The sequence below is a fragment of the Siniperca chuatsi genome, linkage group LG1 (assembly GCF_020085105.1).
Source record: "Siniperca chuatsi isolate FFG_IHB_CAS linkage group LG1, ASM2008510v1, whole genome shotgun sequence".
NCBI classification, from domain to species: domain Eukaryota; kingdom Metazoa; phylum Chordata; class Actinopteri; order Centrarchiformes; family Sinipercidae; genus Siniperca; species Siniperca chuatsi.
In genome coordinates, this window is record NC_058042.1 from 8082854 (window position 1) to 8099893 (window position 17040).

The 17040-nt window shown below is 37.7% G+C and overlaps 1 protein-coding gene across 1 annotated transcript; it reads right to left on the reverse strand.

Moving 5' to 3' along the window:
* Positions 1-1327: 1327 nt before the first annotated feature.
* Positions 1328-15970, reverse strand: bbs4 (Bardet-Biedl syndrome 4). The gene is made up of 16 exons (XM_044208206.1): positions 15880-15970; positions 13990-14032; positions 11059-11138; positions 9320-9383; positions 8975-9086; positions 8643-8715; positions 8328-8381; positions 8111-8238; positions 7205-7259; positions 6987-7055; positions 6622-6774; positions 4864-5035; positions 4481-4550; positions 4230-4374; positions 3931-4135; positions 1328-2229 (listed from the first exon to the last, which is right to left on the reverse strand). The coding sequence occupies exons 1-16, from the start codon at positions 15937-15939 to the stop codon at positions 2075-2077; spliced, it is 1638 nt and encodes a 545-aa protein (XP_044064141.1). The 5' UTR covers positions 15940-15970; the 3' UTR covers positions 1328-2074.
* Between the last annotated feature and the right edge of the window lie 1070 nt (positions 15971-17040).

Below are 17040 nucleotides of genomic sequence, written 5' to 3' on the forward strand. Positions count from 1 at the left end.
TTTTTTTTTTTTTTTTTTTTTTACAAATAAAACTACAGGATGACTACATTTTATTCTAACTGAACACCATATTCAGCGGTTTTTAAAAATGCCCCTATATTAAAGATGCCAAAGCCCCAAGAGGAGCCTGTTCCTTTGAAGGGAAGACCTCATATTTAAACTTGTTGAACACCATTATCTCCAAACTGCAGTCAAGTCCTTCAACACTTTTTTTGCCATCATATTACACAGCAATGTGAATAGTTTTTAATCCACTATCTTAAATACAGCAGTTACTCAGTCAAGTATTTGTCATTTTTATCATCTCAGGATTTGAAACAAAACTGCAAAGAAAAAAACTGTTTTACATTTTCTGTACTGAACTTCAAACTGGCTTACTTTTGTGAACCTTTTTTGAGAGGAATGCCTGTTAACTAAAATCTCAGAAACCAACCTGAGTTGTAATCATTTAAAATCTATTCAAAAATAGATTTTGTTGTTGCAAGACTTGCCCCCAAATTCCCGAAGTCCCTCCCAACTTACAGTTAAAGATCTCAATGCAGTCCGCAGTAGAGTTTTGAAACATCAACAGTGAGCAGGGAGGTGATTTGGGGTTTTGGAGGCTCTACTGGTGATTCTGACAAGTAACAGTGTTTGGGTATAAATCTTTACCACGATTTCCATTGTCTCTCTTTGCTTTTTTTAGTAGTTAAGTAGTCTCTAAACTTCTAATCTAAACACCAGTGGTTTGATATTTAAATGCCCCCAAATATTAAATACACAGAAATAAACATATTCCTGTGTATCTAGACTTTGTCAGGGGAACATATTTCATAGATAGTTTTGGTTAATATGTACAAATTTCCCCATCCATATTGTAATTCAGACATATAAATAATTTCAGTTTGTATGTGACCTTCAGTACCGATAATTTATGAGGTCCTATCTTAAACCACAACAGTTTATTCCCTGTTCATACATTTTATTCCTAATGTTCACCATGACGGAATATTTGGCTTGATGAATTCTATCACAGTCCACATACTATATGGGAAACTACACACAAACAACACATATTACATTTTAGAAACAGATAGTCCCATGTAAGCCTTCACCCAAGAATAACTATGCTGACAGTTTCAACATTAGTGTGGAGGATGGAAATGTATTAATCTGTAGGTTAGTCTTCTTGTTCAGAACATGGATTGTGTGTTAGACAGACTTTGAAAGCTCTTAAACAATACTGTCCTCTGTTGGTGGTTTCTGCTGAACTGAATGACCTTAATATTAGACAACACAGTATAAAACAACACACAAATTGGACTTAATAAAAGAAGCAAGAGAGCTATTTTCTTTAAAGTCTCTTATTTAATATTAAATACATGACTCTCTATAAACATAACATTTATCCACATATAAAAGCATGTATCACTATTTACACTCAACCCTCAAAAAGAGCCCTATCATACAAACAAGCAATATCCTCTAACTATTCAAAAACATCCCTTTCTGTACTCCGATTTTAGCAGTGATTGTCACAGCATTTCCTTCACATTTATTTAGCTGCAGGGATGCCCACCAGCTGAAGGACTGATACCTTCATTATAAATGTCAATACAAGGAAAATTCACCATTTAACCTTATTGCTAAGCTCATCCAAATATTAACAACTGCACAAATGCCTATTACCATTTTGTCGAATAGATTCTTAAACTGCAACACTCATTGGAATTGGTTTTGACATTTGCACCAAATCTGCCACATCTACATAGATTTACATGAAACACTTGATTATGTCAGAATTTTGGTTTAAAAGGTGATAAGTGATATAGTGACGTTCAATATTCCTGAAATAAATGGTATGACAAACGTTCACACTGGAGTTGTCCTTTTCAGAGTAAATTATTGTGTAGGACATGAAATGTCTGTGCACCTAAACCAAAAGCCTATAACGCAAGGCTCCGTGTCTAACTACAATGAGCTAGAAAACCACAAATAGCTTGGTTGCTGTTTAAGAACCTTAATTTGCCTCCATAACATGAGAGTGATCTTATGACAAAGATGTCAAGTAAAAGATTGTAGCCACCAAGCTAATTCATTCCTCCACCTTAGATTTCCTCTTGGAGGTTTTGGGTTTGGGCTTGTCTGACTCTGCATGTTCTGGGGAGCCTGGAGGATCACTGGGGGGGCTGGGGGCTTTCTCCACGTCAGGTTCTGGCTCAAGGGGCATGGAGGGGCATTTGGAAACTCCTGAAAATAAGAGAAGTATGAGAGTTGACGCCATTTTATTTCACCAAAGGTTGCTCAGTAAAGGTCTTTTAGTTCCCATTGATCTACACAAGTGAAACAGTTTGTGTGTGGTTCATTAACATTAATTACTGTAGCATTATTCAGGAACTTTAAATGTGATTGGCTTGTGGTATTGCTGTCCCCACACCTTCCACTGACACGTCTATATCATATCCAGCAGTACAGAACCTGATTCAGACTCTGAATACGGTCACACTGCAATATTCACTCTAATTAAAGTCCACACAGCTGACGAATTCAAGCGTTTCTCAAGCTGGCTACGGCGAACTCACAGGTCAGAGATCACCTTTGTTCAACGTGCGGGTGTGTACCAATAGATCCCAATAGAGGCCAATAGAAACACTCATGCACTATGTTTGGAAATGAAGAAGTCATTATTCTACATCACACTACCAGACCTAAACTTTAGCATCACGATGGCTCTGCAAAATATTTATTCATTGCCCAAATCAATACCATGACACCACCACCACATCATTCAACGGAAGCCTAATGTGACCGTACATTTAGAAAAGTTAGATACAGCATATAACTAGATTTTCAAGGTGTGACATCCTACCAACAGGCAATTTAGATTGGCTTTTTTAAATGCTGCAATTTCATCACATTAAAAAGTTGGTGAAGCATTAAGAAGTACCAGTTTGATGCTTTAACAGCACATTTATAACTTCCAAAATTCGCCCCATGACTAAACAGTTTTGTAACACACATGGGTGAGATGTAGAAGGCTACTGACTGCCTGTAAAACAAACAGAACGTACTTTTTGAAAGACTATTATTTTATGATATAGACACGTCAGTGGAGATTATTTTACTTTGTACAAATAACTTTCTTAATAGCTTAACTTTGGCCAATGGTTTTAAACCCACATTGCACTCTATGACAGTTAGTGAGATTTCTTTACAAACCCAAAAAAGTTGTTTTCCATATACAGTGTCTGCATTTTCAAAACCACAAAGATACAAGTTGTTCCCTGCCTGTCATAGATGAATCCTGACCTCCAGCAAAACTCCTTTACAGACTAGCTGTTACAGCATAGCAATAAACATACTGACACCAGCAAATACATACAACTTCCACTTTAAATAGCCACTATCTCTAGCAGTGACTTGATGGCCTACGGCTTAACATTAACTAGCTGTATAGTATATTTACAGGCTATATTTGCATATTCACAACAAGTTGGTTGCTAAACACTGGTTATTGAGTGCTAGAAAGCAGATAGATTGTCAGAACTGTGTAGTTATGTAAAATGTCTCTTGATGAATACGGATGCATTGTTCTGGTGTTATCTTTTAACAGCTATACAAAAGTGGTAGAAAACACAGCCCACAGGCTCTTGTGAAGAAAAGCACTCCTGTCCACTTACTTCTGAGAGCTGTAAGCTGCAACAATCATTTCAGAGTAGCCTTGAATTTATTAACTTACCTGTGTGTCATTTTTCCACACTGACTGACCTCATTTTGAGTTTGTGCTCTGAACAAAGTTAAGAGAGATATTCAGCCTGGCCCAGTCTCGTCAGAACCTGACTCAGAGCTGACTAAAGTGGCTCTGTCACATCGAAACGTCGAACCAGAAGCTACAACGAGGTGACAGAACATTAACTGACACTTACTACAACCCACACTGGTAGTTCGTACCTGTTGGTAGCTGGATGTTCTTGTTGTAGCTCGCAGCAGAAGACATGGCCTGGCCCAGAGCTTGGTTAGTACCAAGGGGAGCACCGGGGGTTTTGGTGGCTGCTGCAGAGTTTGGTTTTGATTTGGAGTCCTTGCCTGGTTTAGTCCACACCAGACTCTCTGTCACCTGCAGGGCAGCTCCCATCTTCTGAGCCATGTCCATTAGCTGTTGGTGACAAGTAGGCAAAGACTTAAAATACTGTAAGTAATGGCTTCAACAATTGACTTTGAGACATCAACATCAACAGGATCTAAAGTACCTCAGGGTCAAATTCAAAGTTGCTACTGCTGTCTCGAAGTAGGTTGACTTTCCTCTCCATCTCCTGATACTGATCCAGAGCTCCCTTCTTTTCACCATGATTGTAGAGGAAGATGGCAAAGTTCAGGTTGACCAGAGGGTTGGATCTGTAGGAAATTGATCACCAATGAGGAAAAGAAAATATGAAATGATGAAACTACAGATTCAAATTCAGACACACAGTACATTTAAGGTAGAAGGTGTAAGACTCACCCGTCCATTGTCACAGCTTGTTCATAAGCTCTGGTGGCATTCTCTACATCCTCCAAGTTGGTCAGAGCCACTGTTAAGAATGAGTATGAAATAAGTTTAAATCTGAAATACTGTCAAATGCAGGAACAGGCGACTGTTCAGCACGACACTTTGGTTATTAATACAAGCAAATGACTGCATCCACATTCAGCATGTTCAGTTTGTTGTATGTGGTATGTACTTTACAAAAGGTATTAGTATGTACCTTTTGTAAAGTATTACATTCATGCACAACAGCTGATAAATACCCAGTAATTGTTGCCACTATTTTTTTGCCACAAATCATCAATTTACTCTTTAAAGACATAAATCCAATCATGAATTATTTTTCTCTGACTCAGTACCTGCCAGCAACATGTAGAGTTCCCCCATACGTGGGTTCAGGTTGATGGCTGCACTGAGGAAGTGGAAGGCAGAGGCATACTGCTGCATGGTCAGGTGTACCAGACCCAGGTTGTACAACACTTTCCAGTCAAAAGGAGACAAGTAATGGGCCCGCTTCAGGCAGCTGATGGCCTGTGGGAGAAATGAAGTTGGGAGAGAAAAGTCAACAGCTGACAGGACTGTTAGGCAGTATCAATTCAATTCAATTTTATTTATATAGCACCAATTCATAACAGAAGTTATCTCATTGCACTTTTCCTACAGAGCAGGTCTAGACTGTACTCTTTATAATATCTTAATAATATATGATCCCATGAAGAACCTGAGAAAAAACAGATTCTGTACAGTGGTGGATTTTTAATATATCAGGGAAATATGGACCAAATTAAGTAGCAGTGTATATATTTTTTAATATGATCTCATCTTTCTGGCTCCCAAATTGACAATAATACAGTAATTTAAGGGTAACTGGCCTGTTAGTTGATGTGAGCAATCAAACTGAAGGCAAGCATAGTTTCTAGCATATTACATAAAGTGTACGTTGAAGGCCAATTTACAACAGTGCAGTGTAAAATGCCTCAGCTGTGTATGCTACGTTACTATCACAAAAGGATTAAAGGCTCAGTCTGCGGTTGGTGTGCAAATAGATCAGCTATTCACATTATTCCATCGATCAACAGATGGTGGTAATGTGCCAAGATACACAAGTCAATGCAGCAACAAAGGCAGTGAAGAAGACTGCAATTAGTAAACATCACGCTTTTAAGAAAAATCAGCTTTGCAAATGCTTTATGAGGAAGGAAGACCTGAAAGATTCATATAATGCATTTCAGCGAGTAACACTGAATGGAAACAGAAACTTTGTTTGTTAACAAGAAATCTCCACAGCGTACCTATAAGTACAGAAGTATTAACAACAAAATGTACTTAAAGAATCAAAAGTAAAAGTACTTGTTCTGCAGCAAAATGTGACTGATATATTATTATACATGAAATTATAGATTGTTGTAGACTGATGGATCAATGTGTAAGCAGTATTTTACTGTTGTAGCTGGTCACAACATAAATCTGTGGGGGCTGTTAGATGATTAATGGGAGAGGAAAGAAGAAAACATAATGCTCAGCGACCCAAATCTGTTCTCATTATTTGGACTTTTCTGTAATATTAGCTTTTTTCTGAAATCTCAAAACAGTTATTAGCCATCTAAGAAGTTTAGAGAGGAAACGTCTCTTTGGTGGAACTGTTAAAACTCATAGACATCTGAAACATGACAAGGGGGCCCAACTAGACATTGCTTTTTTAAAAAGAAGTCACAAGTCAAAAAGGTTGGAAACCAATGGTTTAATAAATAACAGTGCATTGTATTTTATAAGCTTCTCATATGTTTTTCATGTCAAACTTAAACTGAAAAGTAACCACAGCTGTCAAATAAATGTAGTGCAAAAAAGTACAATATTTCCCTCTGAAATGTAGTGGAGTAGAAATATAAGTAGCATAAAATGGAAATACTCAAGTAAAGTACAAGTACTTCAACTCTGTAACAGTAAATGTAAGTTACTTTCCACCACTGCTGTTATTTACTTTCAAAATGTGAAACTAATGGCAATATTATGGTCATATTTTAGGGAAAACGAATAATTGAAAAGTACTACCAGTACTACCTTCATTGAGTCCTAAATTGACAAAGACAAGTGAACCAATAAACAGTATTACTCACAGCTACATATTTCTTTTTTCCAAAGAAGCACATGCCGATGTTGTTCCAGAGAGGGGGGCTCTCAGGCACAGCACATGCTGCCACTCGATACTTGTTCATGGCCACATCAAAGTCACCATGGGTCTGCATCATGCTGCCTGCAGCCAGGATGGCCTGGGAATGAAAACAATGATTAGAGAGATATTAGAGGAAGATGTACCCTTTGAAACTACACATGATGAAAGACAGACTGTACCACCTGACAGAGAATGACCTTTTATTTTGACCGAACTGCTTTAAAAGAAGTCCAATGCACTGTCCTCAGGTAGCTTAGTAGCAGACTAAGTTTGTACCAAAGCACCATGTGTGTTCAAATACCCACATACCTTATAATTGTTGGGGTCAAAAGTGAGGGCATTTCCAAGGTGCTCAAAAGCTTTTTGGTATTTTCCAAGCTGGCAAAAAAATTAACACAACGAATTATACATCTACTCCTTTTTAGATGTTTCTGACACCTACAGTAAATGTCACTTTTTATTGTGTAGTGCTCGTCGCTTGTGTTCACATAATTTCACTGAAAAGGTTATTTAAAAAATCTACCTACCTGTAAAAACAGCAGGCCAAGAGTTGCCAGGAGTTCAGTATTCTCTGGAGAGAATCTGAATTGAGAACGAGACAAGTCGAATGAAAAATGTCACTTTATATATGCCTGTAATTACATTTAATGCCTGCACTTAATCTTAAGCAAACATAGTTGATATTCAGGGAATCTGCTGATTATTCAATCAGGGTTTGATTCAGCATAATTGTGGAGTATTAATTATGACCTGTGGGGGGACGATGTAGCTCAAAGAAAAAAAAATGGTAGAGAAGAGGCAGATTGGCATTAAAATAAGATTCACAGTGGTACGTCTCATTAAAAGCAACACCAGTATTGGGGCACTTGATTAATTCATTTAACCCCAACAGGAGGTAGCCATAATGAGCTCTATTATAGACACTGATGTAATATCCTTATTTACGCCAAGGCCTAATGTTTAAATATTCAACATGTGAATAGAAGGAAATGAACAGAATTTATACTGAACTGAAAAGGGCCCCGGGTTAAAATGTGGCAAAGCTTGAGCTTTGTGTGAGATTGAAGGAAGACCGCTTATTGAAATGAGCTCCAAAGAATGAAAACCATCAGATAAATCAAGAGGGAACCCCTTGGAAGTAACCAACCTCCTATGAAATAGCATGTTTTATGGAAATCTCCTTTAGTTTCTTGAGAGAATGTCATCATGAAGAAAACTCATGCTGAGGTTGTGTAATTATTAACAGATATTAATCTAAGATTTCCTTATTATTTGGGTTGGTTGAAAAACTTCTTTATACACAGAACCATAGTGGCAGTCCATAATACCATATACCTAAAATGATTCGTTATTTTAAATATTAATTCCACAGATTCCTCTTAAAATGTCTTCGGAGTGCTTTTTAACATTGTCCACATTTGAACTTTACTTACTCCACTGCCCTCTTGTACACTTCGATGGCCTTGTCGGTTTCTCCAGCCAGCAAATGAACCTTTCCAAGCATCATGAAAGTCTTGTCGTGTTTATTTATCTGGAGAGCTATGTTTAGATGCTCTTCAGCCTGATAGAGACAGAAGATCAAAATGATCAAATCACAGAGGAATGAGTACAATTTGTACTGTATAGTGTTGGTAAAATCAGCATACTCACATTTTTGAAGTCTTTGATGAAGAAATAGCACAACCCCAGATTATGACTGATCTCCTGGGGTGAGAAAATGTCAAATCATACTTGGGGCGTTGGTGCATGCTTAATTGAACAGGGCTAGATAAAGGCTGAGCTAAATTCAATTTCCAAATATAAAAGGTATTTAAGACAACAGCTCTGTGGAATACCAATTCTACAGTATTACTCAAAGTAGTATTAGAGTGGACAGCTTAACTTTCCAAAATATACTTTACTGTGAGTGATTAATGGTTTAAGACAAATCAGAAACTCAGTACTAGAGTGTTTCTTTTCTTTTACCCAGTCTTTCTCGCTGAACTTTGCAGCTTCATGATAGAATTCGATAGCTGCTTTGTGCTTTCCCAGAAGAAATCTATGGAAAGAATAAACAACAATAATCCATATGTGAAATTAATCAATCTTAATCACTGCATGCTGAATAGCTATTCTTAAAATCCTGCAACAGTGAAAAATAGTCGCTGGGGGTGGTTCCATTTTTCTCTACAGTATTAAAATAAAAGTTCTGGCCATGATGTTGGCCTGCTGTTATCACTATATTTCTCTCTTATGTCTGTCTTGTTAGTTAATGGAGAAGGGTTGATGCACCCCAGGCTTGAGGGCAGTAGACTCACAGTGATCTGGCCACTTGCTTGAGGTTGTCAGCGCTGCTGGGATTAAGGATGGCACAGCTCTGAAACAGCTCCAGGGACTGTTGGATCTTGCCCTCAAGACGCAAGATTAGTGCTGCGGCAAGAAATAAAGACACAAAAAAAGAGAGGATCTTCATCTACATGAGGAAGTAAAAAAACAACAACATTAAAAATCAAAAAGGCACAGCATGGGGTCCAAAGAGCAGATTTTGGGGAACTAAATGATGTATTGGGGAGCTTGGGTGTGGACTACCACAGAGCCTTCATTTGATGTAGCTGTTAATTAACATCATACATGTGTGAGAGGGAAGGATTACTACGGCTCACCTTGAACATATATGGCATATTCACACATTCCAGTAGTCTCCTGCAGTTGTTCTTTGATGATCGCCTACATGAACACAGAATAGGAGAAAATTTCTACAACTGAGGTGGATGTTATTTTCAACATGTATGAATAGGAATACTGCTAAAATGAATGGCTACTATGCTTGAAAAAACACACATTTCAAGCCCCGCTGAATGCTAACACCAATATGATTCAGTTTCTAAACAACTTGCACTCCCAACCAAGACTTAATAGATAAACAAGAGTATTATACCCTGTTCTGTATATCTGCATCATAACATATTTTCGTGGTGGCGCAACAACCAGTGCAAGCAGCGCTCTGACAGTTTGATATTTCCTGACCTTGAAATTCGCTTTGCCCAGCTGTTTGGTATTTTGGTACCCAGCACAATGTGCACAGTGCCCAGGTGGGAGGAGAGGCGCAAACAGGGGGGAGGTTCTTTCAAATGAAGCTGAGCAAAGCCCGTTGTTGATAATTTGGTTAAAAATGTGTCTTAGACTAAATGTCTCAGAATCACGTCTGTGTCTGACGCAATGTCAATCTGCTGCCAAACTGTTGATTTTGTCAACAAGATCAAACTGAATACTTAGAGAAAATGTGCAGCAATAACAGAATAATGCTTAAAATGTAAATAATCAATTTCAATTAAACATTCTCCAGCCAGTAGATGTGATTATTTCGGCATCAAAAAACATTTAATGTGGTTAAAGGAACGTTGGTAAATCAGTCTGCATTTATCTATAAATTAATATGATAGATTCTTAAAGTATCTGTTGTCAACATGCAGTTGCTTTAGACTGTATGAAAAGCTTCTCCTTCAGTTCATTAAATCACACACCTCTACACACATCAGGAGGGTCGGTAATAACTCGGTATTCTGCCCTTTTATGCAGGAGACGTTGGATTACCGAAGCTCATTAATACTGTGTGCGTCACAGCCTCCTTTCCAACTATTAAAATCAATTCAGCGCTTCATGTTTTATTCTTGAAATGCATTACGAAGCAAACCCTGTTCTGTCACATGTTAAGATATGATGTAACCATTTGTAATGTGAAATACAGTAGAATTGTCAGATTGATGCGAATATATAAACTGCTTCAAACAATGTTTTATTATTTGTCTCTATCATTATTGTACTAATTGTAAAAATAAATAAAAAAACTCACACCATCTGCATTTAGCTGGTGCTGTGTGTTCACATCGTGTCGCTCTGCTCCATCCTGACAACAATATGATTTCCTGAAGATGCTGATTCTTTATTTGTTGAGTTATGTCGTGCTTCACTGTGATTGGCTCAGAGGTTTCAGAGTGATGAGACCATTGATGTGACTTGCTGAGAGTGTATTTATTAATCACCACACCCTCTGATCTATATTCCGCCTCACCCAGCTATTCTGCACTTTGCGCTGCTGCACATACATGAACCAAAATAGCAGGTGTGCTTGGAGACGCCACACAGCCCGTGCACCCAAGACCTACCACTTTGCGTTTGTCATTGTGCTGTCGTAATTAAAATAGGGCCCTGAGAGTGAGGAGTGTACCTCATCATCGTCTTACAAAATTAAATCTTCTTAGAGAAAGTGAGAAGGAGTGTTCCAGTAATATAACTTACAAGTACAGGCATCTATTCAGAGTACCTACCGGTTTCATGTGGGAATACACAGGTCAATCACAGACTAAACTATAGGGAGAATGGAGGAATGAAGGTACTTTACCTTACAGGTATCATAGTCTTTGCGGATATAGTGCTGGTGGATTAGCCAGTTTCTCCTCTCCAAAATTGGAAGTTCTGGAGCTGTGGGAAGAATACAATAAAATGAGAAGACCATAATTTAAAAAATCTGGGATACTTTTAAACTCATTACCCGTTACCGTTCAGATGATGTCTTATTTAGGTGATAGCTGAAAGATTCATCCTGAAAATGCCCCCCTTTTGCAGTCAGTAGTAAGTCAAGAGTTATGTCTATTTGGACTATTTATAATTCATACAGTCTTTTTTTAATTTGGCATCTGAACAAATAATCCTGAAAGCACCCTCCCTTTGTCGTCACTAGCAAGTCTTTGATCTGACAGTTAACATGGATGTTAACACTTCAACCAAAAACCCCGGCTAAACTATAATCAATTCACCAGCCACGCTGTAAATGTCACCTTGTAAGCAAGTTTTTCGTTACAAACACTCTTTTAATGTCTTGGCAGGTTGAGATATTCTCCCCGTTGCCAGGGCAACAATGTATCTCGCACGCCAGGTGCTTGTGACAGAACACAGAGCGTATAGAGACAGGCTGAAAGAGGGAGGCTGGAGGTACGAACAGCACAATACAAAGCCAGCTTTAGAAAGGGTTAGGTAACCTCAAGAACCAAACCACAATGCTCCAAGTCTTCTTCCCAGTGGAGTACAACATTTCATTTCACAAGGAAGCAAGCGTAATTCCAATTTGAGCGAGTTTGATTCTGGTAATCCTGTTATCTTGCACCTACTACCTTCCTCTGAGGCTAAAAATAGGATTCAAGGCAATGTGGAATGAAGTGCTAGGATTTGAGTCTGCCACTAACATCATCATTAATGAACTGCCTGTATAAAAATACAGTGTGAATTACACTAAAGCTCCCTTCTGTTTTTATCTGTCAGCGCTTCAAGTAGTGCTCTGTTGATTTGCCGCTAGAACTGGAGCCCCTTCCAACTACTTCAGAGAAATCCTCTCCATCGCTGAGTGTGAAACCGCAGGGGCTTCACACGTTTGCCCTGTCAAGATTCAGAATGGCCCTATTTGTAGAGCCCTAATCCGCTTTCTTCCTGCTGAGACAGCAATAATATTCTTGTCTTTGGGTTTCAGCTGTGGCCCTGTGGTGCTCTAGTCTCCACATACACAAAGCAAGCCATATTTGGTGAGGAGAGATGGGATACATGTGTGACATGTATTCCTGCAACTACTGTATGAAAGAAGGGTAGAAAGGAGCAAGGATGAACAGCGCAGCATGAGGTCTCCTAAATATAGTCCTGTGAAAAACTTCATCCCAAACATGGAGGAATTTTCTCATTGTTATATTTGATTGCCTTCCATGTGCTTCAACCATCTGTTAAAAGGGGATAAGAGCAGAGGAGAGTCATGCTGAGATCAAAAGACACATGGGAAGATTGTAATGAAAAAAATATGATGAAAATTATTTTGGATGTTTTACCACAAAAAACTTCAAAAACACTTGGTGTTGTCAAGTAATTTAGTCTGATACTCAGCTGCAGACATTTATTTTTCCCATTTGACAGAAATGAGTGTCAATATCTTGAAAAAAGACAAAATAAGGCAGATTGCTACACTACTGTCAAGAAATTGACACTTGATTCTATAAAATTGAAACATGCTGTCCTGGAAACAGGTGAAGTTACCTCCTACCATTGGCATTTTTTTTTGCTTGGTTTAAAAGAAGCTGATTTTAGGTCTTTCTTGTGGGCATGCTCATATTTTTGCAATACCTCCTGAGTGTTAAGAATGTAAGTAGCTGCATTGCACAAAAATGTAATAAAAGAACATAATATACTTGTGCATAACATAATTAATTTTGTGTATGCATTACATAACCCTAATTACATTTCATGATGGTAATTACAGAATGAGTATGAATTCAGTAGCTTACGGAGACAATTAAACTGAGCTTTATGGCTTTTTATTTGATTATTATTTGATTCTGAGTAACAAGATGGTTCACTTCTTGCTCATATTTAGGTGACTTTGGACCAAATTTCATCATCCAATCATTGCTTTAATTCTAAACTTCATACAAGCAATAAACTATGAGAACTCAATTATTTCATACTTTAACACTACTAGAGTACTTGTTATATTACTGATTGTGTATGTCAATTAGTGATTATAGTATGGCATGATGAAGTTACAATTCCCTATAGAAGAAGTTACGAAGTTCATGCACCTGACTGCCATTCTATTTTTAACTCAGCAGGTGCTTTTAAACATTGTGTTAATACATTTCATATTTTTAAAGTTACTGTTAGTACTTCACTTATACAGTGCTTTCCATTACATTTTCTGATTAAAATCCATTCTCTACTTTCTGTTTTTATTACTTCATTACTCAGTTATCTTACCTTACATTAACATACTTAGGGTTTTGATTTGATTTATCGCCTCAAATTATACTGAGTACACCACAGTAAGGGCTTGCATGCCATGTGAAAGATTACTGCATGGCAATACAACACCATACCATAAGATATCATAGCATGTACATAATTGCTCCCATAGGACTTGCATTCTTAGCAGTGCTGATGATAATTACAAAACAAAACCAAAAAAGCTTAATCCATGAGCAACAGAATTAACTGGTTAATGGAACATTAGGCCATAATTATGATGACGAAATATCCTCAATGATCAACGAACATTTTCCATACAGAGAAATCAGGAAATGGCTCAGCAGCATACTGTATGCACAGCTTCTTCCGTTTAGGGACAGTAGAGAGAAGGGTGAGGGTGACCTCTGCAGGACGATTAGATCAAAACTCACTCTATTAGCATCTTTTACCAGTTACAAATTGTCAGAAATGAATGACAAAATAATGGGTCATAAAAGGAATTGTGTTGTTTGAAAATAATTTTGTAAGATGACTTGCAAATGTCTTACTGTACCTTTAGGTGCCCGACGTTTCTTGGCTTCAGTCGCAACTGGGAGCTGAAATATATGAAATACAACACAAACAAATAAATGAGTAACAGCATATGATCCATACATTACATAGCAAAATATGCTTCCATATTTCCCATGTGCAGTATGTATGGTAGCCCCACCAAAATAGAGTTTTTTGTATTGTTTCTTCCTGTTAAAAGGCTGTGTGGAAATACAGGTCAAAGTTCAGACTGACTGAAATGTCTGCAAGAACTGTGTGTTCATGTACAATTGTACGGAATAGAAAAAAATGACTTTCTAAATTAGATGTTATGAGCCTGTGAATATCCCATTATACTGTATGTTGCACAGTATGCCCTGCTCAGGGACTGCAAATGCAAAAGAGTTTAAAGCTAACTGATATTAATTGTATATGGTCCTTGCTAAACAAACAATGACCTAAACTGCTCCGCACTGACTTCCTGTACATGTTGGAGCTTCCAACTGGGGCAAGAGCCCCTCCCACCCCACCGCTATACACCATTTATAAATGTTGTGGGAAACACTAATTCATGTATATGATTATTATATTTAAGCTATAAATCATCAGCCAGTCCAGTGTCTACAGGTGTGTCAAATTTTAATTGCCATGACAAACTGCACAAAACTCACTTAGTTCAATATATAAAGATCACTGCTCACCAGTGCTCACCGGTGTTGGAGCTAACGCTGAATGTATTATGAGAGGAAACTTATAAGCACACTCCGATCTGTGCAATACTTTTTTTTATTGAGGCAATCATTTGGTCAGGGACCAAGCATCTCTGACCAAAAGCTTGGCTAGAAGTGTGTGGATGCTTTTCCTATCATTATAGATTTAGATTTCATTTAAAAGGTCAAATTCCTGAGAGGTGCAATATAAGAAATTGACTGGGGGTATTACACTAAGTTTCCTGTCTATTTGGTACACCTGTACTATCAAATGTAGTCCAGTATGTCAGCCCTGCAAAAACTCTTGCTGACATGGTGATTCAACTCTATGGTTATTTTGATTTATTACATTTTTGAAATGGAAGAAAAGCAAGCCCACTGACACAAAGTCACTTCATCTACCAAACTCTTTGCTGTTATTACTCACAGTCTAGTGTCACTGACTGAATGCTTTACTAATAAAAGGTGGCATTTGGCAATTCTTAGTAAGTACCTATATGTTTTCATCAGTTACTGCATTAACAGAAACATTAGCTAGTTCACATTACATTCGTAGGCTGCGATACTGCTACCTTGTTTGTAGGTAGATGCACGCATGCGCAATCCCAGTGTTCATATAATGCTTCATATAATTTTTTCCATATTTGACTCACTTGTGGATTGCTTAGCCACTGACGTTTTGGTAAAACAGTTCACACATTACATCACATCCTAAACACTAGATGTTATAATCATAACACAACTGGGATTTGTGGTGAAGTCAGCCTCAGTTACTGCAGAGCTGGACAGTTAATAACGTTACCTAACCTAAATTACGTTACAGTATAAAGCGTGGGCTAACGATGGTCAACAATGCATATTTTGCACTGCAACGTTACCTACGCAATTCTGTTGTTGTCACCTTATTTCTGTTGTTGTCACCTTACTGTAGCTATACCGGTTAGCCCTCAGGTTTTAGCTTGGATGAGTGAGATTAAAGACAAGAGTGCGAGGCAAGTTACCGTTAGCTGTAGGTTAATCAACTTAGCTCCGATTTAGAATCGGTTAGCCAGGCAGCTAACATTCACAAGACGAGCGTTATACAAGGGCTATACTCAAACCTTGCGTTACGTTTACTCGGGAAGTGTCACACTATTACTTCACCTAGCGGCATGTTTGTGTTTACTCAAGAAAACGATAACTAGCTTTGGTTTTGCACTCACCGTTGTGGCTTGCTCCTCGTCCGCCATCTTGGGATGATCAACACTAGAGGCTGTTGCCATGGATACATCAGTGGAATGCGGAGGTGTAGCTGGTTGGATTTATGAATGTATCTCAGATTTTGTAACGCCTTCAACAACATCCACCAATCAAATGGTCATATTTAGGTTTACAATGAAATTATTGACTGCCCATGGATGCATTTAGAGAGCTTCTTATAATTAATCAATGGGTCTGCCACTCTTGCAGAGAGACAGGATTTGTACACAGCCAGGGGGACCATGAATATAAAATCGTGAATACAAGGGACAGTTATTCACATGTATGCTACAGTTTTATGTTTTACAGTTTTTCTCTATTGTTGAGAATAGACACAAAGGGTGTAATTCTGAGAATACACACACCAAAACTGTGTCCTAGATTGTAAAACAGTATTCAGATCCTTCACTTAAGTAAAACTACAACTACATTAATGTAAACATACTCCATTACAAGTAGAAGTCCTGCAGTCAAAAAACTACTTAAGTAAAAGTACAGAAGAATTATCTGTAAAATGTATTTAAAGTATCAGAGTACTTGTTCTGCTGTAAAATGTTCTCTGTAACTGATAAAATAAAATAATAATAATATTATATATATATATATATATATATATAGACTTTATTAGCTTGTTAATGCTGATGCATCAACGTGTAAGCAGCATTTTACTGTTGTAGCTGGTTTTAACTACTTTATATACAGTTAGGTAGTTTAGTCCAGTGGTTTCCACTCTTGGGAGTCGGGCCTCCCAAAGGGTCACGATAAATCTGAGGGGTCGTGCGATGATTAATGGAGTAGGAAAGAAGAAAAAAACAAGTTCTACTACACAAATTTGTAGTGTTTGCTTTTTGTGAAATATTGGATAATTGACCTTTGGTGGAACTGCAAAAACTGATACGATATCTGTGAACGTGACAAGGAGCCCCAACTACACAGATTGTTTTTTTTACCCCAAAAAAGCTTATCATTTCTTAATTTGAAAAGTAACTAGTAACTAAAGCTGTCAGATAAATGTAGTGGAGTAAAAAGTACAGTATTTGTCTCTAAAATGTAGCAGAGTAGAAGCATTAAGTAGCATAAAATGGAAATACTCAAGTAAAGTACAAGTACCTAAAATCTGTACT